Genomic DNA, 9,387 nt, shown 5'->3' with positions numbered 1-9,387 from the left:
AGCCCGAGTAATAAAGATGTATATAGTGTTACATAACTTTCATGTATTCTTGACTTGTCAAAGTCTATTAAAGTTGGGAAGGCTTTGTCTCGTCATTGTAATTGTTTTTTTATCACAATCTTCTGAATATTCTTATGTATTTTGTCTTTTAGTATAGGAAAATTTGAAAATGGTATTATAATAATGCAATACGATAGATTTTAGGGATCATAAATCGCTTGGTAGAGTTTTTTTTTTTTTTTTTTTTTTTTTTTTCCTTTTGTTTTAGTACAATGGGAGTGAGGGTTGAGGGATAATCGGGATTTGAACTCAGGTTTTTAGTTTTTTTTTTTTTTTTTTCTATTTTTTACGTCTGTGTGGTTCGTATATACTTCATTTGCTGCATGTTGTCCGTATTTTCTTTTGTTCTTAAATTTTATGGTTTCATATGACCACTGTATTTGTTTATTCACATGTTATTGATTATTTGATAACGTACCATGTACGATTGTACCAACCAAAATTATGATGATGTGCGACATCCAATAACATATATCAAACATTATAAATACTTAAATTAAATTTTCGCTATACTATAAATGACATTGGCTTAACCATCGTGGTAAATTAATAATATTAACCACGATTAAGTAAAATCAAAATAAAAATATTTTTACCATGATTAATCAATATTCGTCATGGTTTACGTTTGCCATGATTTTGGCCACACTTGCAGAAACAACGGCTATTGGCCGTTGCAAAACCGTGTTGATTCGTGTTTGTCATGATTTTTTTTCTTTTGCGATCATAATTAATCGTAGTAAAAAAAAATTATATTTTTTCTAGTAAAGTCGCATTCACAATCTTGTTTGAATAGTTGGGCACCATTATATGTTACATGAGAAAATTATATAATGAGTATGTTTATATGTATCATATGACAAAATATTATTTTTTACATCTACATATTAAATAAATTGTATAAATTAAATTCAAGTAAGAGTAAAAGTTAATATATGCTATGTGCTTCCATTGTCCATAAAAAGTGAAGAGACAAAGAAAGTGTTCAAAATTATTATATTTATTGAAAACTTTGGACAATGTATACATAGGGATACAAATAAGTAATGTGGTATTTTTATTATTGACATTTATTTGGTAAAATATTTTTAAATATTATAAAATGACCCAATAAGTTATTCAAATTTGAATTTTTAGGTTGCACGGGGTAAGTCGGAGTCCGAGTCCGAGTCCGAGTCTAAGTACACAAGATGTGTAATTGCTACATAACTTTCACCTAGCCTGGATACGTCGAAGTCTATTAAAGGTGAAATAGATAGGTAATGTCTAGTCATTGTTTACTATTATTTTTTTTTACTTATATTTGTAAAATTAAAAAAACGTGGAACTTGAATTTATTACTGTGTTGCTTTTCAGAACCTGGGGTAGATACATATCTTTAAATTATACGAACTTCTTCAACCATCTGTCAGAAAGTTCTATCATTTTATAAAAATTTTCTTTCACATGTTAGTACACGTACATGTAAAAAGTAAATAAAACCTTTTAGATTTTCACATGTTAATTTTCATTTCAGTTAATTAATTTTAGATATATTTAATTCCACTGAAAAGATTCACCCCTGTGCCAGCTAATTCGAGTTCAACCCACATCAAGTCCCAATTAGCTAAAGATAAGTCCCGTAACTATAAGGTCGTAGCAAGTTTAGTCCTATTGGGACTGAGGTTGGTAATTTAGCTCTACAACTGAAAAATATTAACACATTAAAGACAAAATTCGCCAGAAACTGCAGTTTGGGGCTTACATGAGGAGCACATTTGCCAAATTCCAATCATTTTGTCCTTAATATGCCAATTCTTGTAAATAGTAAGACCTCATTGCCAAATTGAATTCCAATATGACTAACTTGCCACCCCCAATAATTATAGGACTAAAATTGCAGTTCTTCCTGTTTTCACTTCAACCAACCAAATACTAATCTTGTGTATTAAATTTTACACGTCTTAGATTGTTGAGAATTTTGCACTTTAATAACATTTGTTGAGAACTTGTCGTGTGATTGGTCAGTTTTTCTGAATCGTACATCAATCATACAATAAATGTATTATAGTGGCCATATGATTAATTCATATCCGATCAGACCCAAATGAAATTAAAATTTTCCTTGAAATTCCTACAATTTATGTGAATGTAAGAAAGTTATTGAAGTGGATGAGTAAATAATAGGAAACACAAAAGTGGAGTTGAAGAGGCAAAAGATGAGACATGTGAACAATGAGAAGATATTATGTTGGATAAAGAAAGATTTGTGGAAGGAAAGAGACAGCAACTCATGACATAAAAGTTTACACCTTTTAGTGTGTGTTTGATTTAATCAATGAGTTGGAAAGGCTTATTTCACTTTTGCATTCTAGCCTATACTAGATTACTTCTTGACCTACACGTACTATGATTGGTTTGATTTTCGAGAAAGAATTATATGTCCTACTTTTAAAAAATTAGAACGACGAAATAATAAGTATATAATTGTATTTATATTTCAAAACAACGAAGGATTGAATATATTTATGTTTGATTTAAACGGTATTCGGCTAAAAACTTTTTAAAACATCTTATAAGATGTTCGAGAGCTTATAAGTTCTAAAAATTATTTGGTAAATTTTTTTAAAAAAAATTTGCAAGATTTCAAAATAAGATATTTATTTATACTAATATAAAAAGAAAAGTCCATCCGCACTCACAAACGCCTGTTAATGACACAATTGCACTAATTATTTGTGAAGTAAATAATGTATTTCATGATAAAATAACTAATTTATTCAACTTTTCGAAATTTACATTAATTGATTAACTATTATTGTTTTTCTTTTTTGTCTTTTTATGAATATAATGTACTGGTTTATATATTTTACTCTTATTTATAATACATTTTAAAGCGTGAAAAATGATTTATTATATGCACGTATGAACGCCGTGCCACAACGGCTAATAATCATATATAAACTTTTTTTTTCTATAAGATCTTTTAAACTCCGATAGATAGAAACACTCTCATAATTTTATTAGTATCTCACTTTCACGCTTCATATAATTAACTCCCCGCCCCCTCCCAATAAAAAATATCGATTTATATGATTTTAACTTCTAATATAGTTTATGAATTTTTCGGTCATTTATTATAATATAACCGGACACTCTAATATCGAATTATAAACTCTGACATCTTATTTATTCAAATATTTTAACCAGCTCATATTTAAAATAAGGTTCAATATCTTTAAATTTTAAAATATCTTATAAAATATTGGAATTTATAAAATATTTCAAATAAATTTAGTCGAACACCCCTTAAAACCAATTTAGAATGAATTTCTTTACCTGCACGATTTAATAGTGATACATTGATAAGATACTAAACTAGACCTGCTTAATTAAAGTTTTGATACATACAAACAAGAATAGAATTTATTTAATTTATTTTAGAAGAATTGATATTTAATTCATGGACCACTTAAAAATATTGCTGCTCAATAATTTTAGTATGCAATTTTTTAAGTTTAATTGTTGATACTACAAGAATTCTTGTCAATAATTTTGGTATATTTTAGGTTTTAAATAAAAAAATGAGATGTGACACGTCGATCGAGCCATTCTAACAAATCAAGAATTACGTTGGCATGCACATTATGTTCTTTCGTACTTTGCAATATTTAGTCAATAAAGATGGAAACGATCACAACAAGTGGAGCCATCAAAATATGGCAGCAATAGCTTATAATCAATATGCTCTTCATACTACACGTCTTTAAAAATAAGAATCAACTCGGCACATATATATATATATATATGCGTATGAGTACATATTCTCTTTAATTTTAAATAAAAACTTATTCGATATCGTAAAAAAGCATTAATTAATCTGTTTTTGCAATGGATTTTTTGTAATCATGATTGCAAGTCAAATGAAATTTAAAATAGCAAAGAGAGTTGGATGTAGAATGTGAATATGCCTATTCTTGAATATGGTCAAGGAAAAGAATTCATTCTTATTACTTTGAATTTCCAACTTTTAATTTACAACTAATTTTGAAAAGTATGAAATCAAGAAAATTCAGCCGTTCATTTTGGAGAATATTACGACCTAAAAATAATGTGTTTGTGTTCGTCGAAATAAAATAAATAACTAAATGATGATCAAAGTACTTGCGCACTTAATTATTCACGAAAATAATGATAAGATTCTTATGTCTCGTGGGCGCAAGTGTTTCTATATGTGTGTGTTTTTCGTTATACCTAAATTTTCAAGAACTTCTTTTTCTTAATTTCATGAGGTTTTTGGATTCGAATTTTTCTACCGTAATATATGCAATTCTTGATTTATTTAGTTAGTTTCGATTTATGGATATATCAAATTATGTAATTAATAAAAACATAATAGTTAAAAGCAAAACAAAGAGTATGGTATTTGTTTTCTAGTTCATGAGTGCCTATTTTTTAAATTTTCCAAAGATTTGAGACGAAAAATATTGTCCCAAGTACATTTCTTAAAAGGGGTATGAATTTTTGAAAAATGAAATTTAATCCCATTTGGCATGATTTTTTCTATTATGCAGTTGCAAAGTTATTACAGATTCTACATAAATATGCATTATTCTCGACAATTGTTATGCAATAGGAATCTACGGCAGTTAATTTGTTTTTGGCTGATGTCGATCCTGTAAATATTATAGTTCGATGTTTAATATATTTTATCGTTAGATGTTTTGTTCTTTTTCTAAAAATTAATGACGAGTATGTACCGATCGTTCATTTTATGGAATTAACATGCTAGCCCTAATAGGGCACTTCAAATAAATATTAACGAACCTAAGTTTAACAAAAAAATACAAAAATAAAAGAAAATCATACGTTGTCTAAATTTTGGACCAGATTTCAGTCGTACTTTAATAAACTAACAAATGGTAAAAAAAAAATTTCGATCCTATCCATATTTTCAAATCCGAAGATGGAAATTAACTCGAATAAGTTATAGTTGGTTCGACACGAGCTGAACTCGAACTTTATTACGTTTATACGTACTTTATATTTTTCTTTATTAATCCAATAAAACTCGACCCAAAATCTCAAATTTTATCTAATTTAATTTATAATTGCATGATATAGCAAAATCAAAGCTAGCTAATTAATTGAAAATAGAACATGTACATGTTAAATAGAATAAGTTTTGACCATGGCACACTACCAAAAAAAAATAAAAATAAAAATGACCTAATTCCAATGTTAAAATAAATATAATTTAAAAATAATAAAAAAACAATATTATCAACTATAGTCAAATAAATCAAAGTACGTTCCCACGAATTTTTAACTATTGTCAAAGCTAATTTTTACGGCTAATATTTTTATTTTCTGTTGTTGAAACAACTGTCAATAGTCATTACGAAGTAATAATTACCATTATTTACTATATTTTTTTTTATCATAGTAATTAATTGTAATAAAAAATAATTTTCAATTTATGATTGTGCACATGAATGTTGTACGTTGTTTTCAAACAGCTGTCTTTTCCTTGCTTCTACATTAGTGGTTTGGTTTGGGCCGGGCCTGCGTCTCTGTCCTGATGAAAGGTTGGCCCACTTTGGAAAATGAAATAACAGCTTCTCGGGCCCATGCTTCCCCAAAGCCCTGATAGATTTGTCGGGCCCAGATTTTTATCACGTTCTGTGTATATAGTGTAAATACGACAAATACACGGGCGAAATTATATTTTTAGTCACACGGGATATCGGTTCGATATTTTAGTCTTTTATTTTATAAGATTTTTAAAATAGTCTTAAATTAAGAAAATTTGACATATTTACGCTATGTTTGATTTTATTTTTAACTTGTTTTTGTGTGTTTTGTGGAGAAGAGAGAGAAAAATAAAGATAAATAAGTATGTGATAGAGATAGTGTGTATGTCTGGATTTATTTTTGGAGATAATATAAAATAAGTATGGTATGTTTGATGTTGGTTGGTGGGAGACAAAAAGTACTGTTCATTGTCGAATCATGTCTCTTTTATATATATTTATATATATATATGGATATATATATATAATTTATTTAGTGTGAGTGGATTAAAATAAATAGTATTTTGTAATTGTATATATACGGAAAAGGACAAATATAATTTATATAAATACAATTTTATAAATAATTAAATACACTCTAGTAATGGATTAATAATATTTTTGTTAGACGTTCTATTCGAGGTGATAAATTTTAAATACGTTATTTAAATAATGCAATATTTTAATTAACCACGTAGAATTGATATATTATTTTGTATTTTTTGAATTTTCTAATTATTCCAATGATGTAGAAAAATATTACGTACAAAACATTAAGCGGTTAAAATGAAATATATTTGTATTTAGAAATTAAATACAAACCTTATCGAAAAATATTATATATTTAACATGCCTTCCACTTACTGTTACAAAACAGCTAAAAATGAGACAAAAATGGCCAAAACATTGAAGGCCAAACATTAATCGGTCTGAGATGGCCCAAAATCGAAACCGAACATAATGTTAGTCATCTGTTTTATGAAAATTTTAAAATCGTCCCAAAATTGAGAAAATTCGACACGTTTAGTCCTCTATTTTAAGGAATTTATGCGACTAAATGTATTGAGTTTTCTTCATTTTGGGACTATTTTGAAATTTTCGTAAAGCATGTGATTGAATATGTCTAATTTTTTCAATTTTGAGACCATTTTGAATATTTCGTAAAGCAGATGAGTAAAAGTGTTGGACTTCCTATCTTATAGAACTAAAAACTGTAACTTCACCCAAATAGGTATTTATTGCCGTCGAGTTCTGCTCAAAATGATAAGGTTGGGACATCACAATAAAAGAAAATATACTTAATATTTTATTTGAGCTAGGATTTACTGATTCATTTAATTTATTTTTAAATTTAAATATACTGAATATATAATATTGATTTATCATAATTTTTAGTTCATAATTATTAAAATTGTAGGCAATAATTATTTTTTTAATAATTGAAAAAAATATTTAAAAATCAACTTAATAAAGAATTTTGAATTTTTTTCAATATTACTTAAAGTAAAATTCTTAAAATGTCTTTTTCAGACAGAAATGCAATAGAAATAAATAGGACAAAAGAAGCCAGTTGCAAGCACTTTCAATGAAAAATGACTCATGAATGTGGTCCATGCCCAAATAGATTTATTTGACATGAGGACTTAAATTTATTATATATTTGTCCAATTATATGTAAATTTTCTGTAATTTGAGAAATTATATTTAGTATTTTTAAGGTTTGCTTTCGTCTAACAAATAAATTCATCCGTTAATCAAATTTGTGATGTTAATAATAAAATGAATAAAAATTTATATTGTACACTACATTGACTTTTTACTGATTTATTACATGTCAAATAATTTTTTTTAATTAAACTATCCTTATAACGGTGAGGATATACTTCCTCACATGTATTAATGTGCGAAGAAGTATGAGGATAATTTAAACTATAATAAGACGGTTATAAGTCAATTTGGGGTAAATATAGATTTTTTTTTCCTGATTTTGTTGTTAATATCAGCAAATTTAGTGAATTTTAACTAACAGATCGACTTATTTGTTAGACTGAAACAAACTTCAGAAGTACTAGGGTTTACGTGTAATTACACCAAATCTCAGGGGAAGGGGAGTGTAATCATCCCTAAATTTAGTTAATGTAGCACATTTAAATATGTGTGGATGATTAATTAAGAATTTTAAAAATTAATTTATTTTTTTTAAAAATACATTTTAATTTGAACAAAATTTGGTAGGAGAAATGACAATATGAAAAAAAAATTGTGATAAAACAATAAATAATTTTGAGACATAATATCTGAAACAGGAGAAAGGAAAAAAATATTAATTAAAAAGAAATAAATGTGTAAAAAGAATAGTTTTTACCGCTTGTAAATAGTGAAAAAAAAAACGAGAAAATTAGTGGATGGAAAAAAAAATACCAGACCAAAATACCACGCGAATATTGGTCAATAATTATATTTACCAATAATATAGATATAATATTCTTTTTTCAAATTAAAGTCTAATTATCTTATCATAAATACTACAATTAAATAATGGATAAATTGCATTGATATTCCTTACAATTAGATTTAATTACACAAATGCCGTATACCTTTCCTAAAATTATAAATACGCTTTTGAGGTTGTAATTGTAATTACAAGTGACAAAATCTTATACGAACACTCTGTAAGATACATTGCACTTACACCCCTTTAAGGGGTGTACCTTTAATTTTATAAAAGACATGATGACTTTTTGTAATTATGCCTAATTTCAGGGGTGTCGATTTAATTTCCCCTTAAATAAAAATAGGAATGTTCACAATCCAGTAAACCCGACAAGATTTGCATCCAATCAAAATTGAACCAACTGATTCAATTCACTATTTTATACAACTGGCAGGAAAAAATGCAAACAACCCTTCTGTAATATCGTAAATGAGCAAATCACCTCTATATGAAAAAAAAAATCAATTTATCTTCTTGTGTTTTTTAAATACAATGACTTATCTCCCTAAATTTTTTAAAATAAAGTAATTTATCTCTTTAGATAAAGAGGTAATTTATTCGTTTTAAAAATCACAGACGAATATAATATATATATTTATAAAAAGTAATTTGCTCATTATAATATTAAAAATTTTGATTCGAATTCGTTTTGATTTTACCTAATGAAAGTGTTCCACGTTAGCTAGTAAATAATGGAAAGCGTTTTTAACAAGTATATCTCATTAAGTCTTCACCCAAAGTCCAAACACGTTGACGAAAAACAAAGAGCAAACACGACTTTAGTTAACAGAGCAATTCGCCTCCATTTCCCTTACTCCTCCAGGTCTGCTACTCAGCCGCTACAGACTGTCTGCTCAACTCTCTGCTCCCGTTTTCCTCCTTCTTTCAACCATGGAAGTTGATAAGGTAATCCCTATAATCTAACACGCACACGCACGTTTTAGTGTGTGTATTTTCTGTTTCTGTATGTGGGAAATGTATAAGTACTTTTGGTAGTCAAGAGCTGCGTACAGGGATGAGGGACCTGGATTCTTTGGAATAGTTCATATTAGGAATACGGTTATTGATTCTCTGTTGCTATTTTTTCTCGTTGTCTTGGTTTCGAATTGTTGGGTTTATGTACTTCGATTATGGTTTCTGCTTATGAAATAATCGGAGTAATAGTATGGAGAAGTGAAAACTGAATGTGAAATTCAGACAGATATGATGAGGCTGCATGTGTTTTTGCGTTATATTGTGGGAATTTATTATGGAGAGTTTTTTTTTTTTTTGTGTGGGGGG

The 9,387-nt window shown here is 27.5% G+C and overlaps 1 protein-coding gene across 2 annotated transcripts in view; it reads left to right on the top strand.

The window, feature by feature from the left end:
• Positions 8,867-9,387, top strand: part of LOC105162846 — a 5,088-nt gene continuing 4,567 nt past the window's right edge. For both annotated transcript variants that reach the window (XM_011081000.2, XM_011080998.2), the window contains exon 1: positions 8,867-9,012. In XM_011081000.2, coding sequence (XP_011079302.1) covers positions 8,998-9,012 — 15 coding nt within the window. In that variant the 5' untranslated portion in view covers positions 8,867-8,997. The remainder of the gene's footprint in view (positions 9,013-9,387) is intronic.

The sequence above is a fragment of the Sesamum indicum genome, linkage group LG5 (assembly GCF_000512975.1).
Source record: "Sesamum indicum cultivar Zhongzhi No. 13 linkage group LG5, S_indicum_v1.0, whole genome shotgun sequence".
NCBI lineage: Eukaryota > Viridiplantae > Streptophyta > Magnoliopsida > Lamiales > Pedaliaceae > Sesamum > Sesamum indicum.
This window is presented reverse-complemented; position numbering and strand designations above follow the sequence as displayed.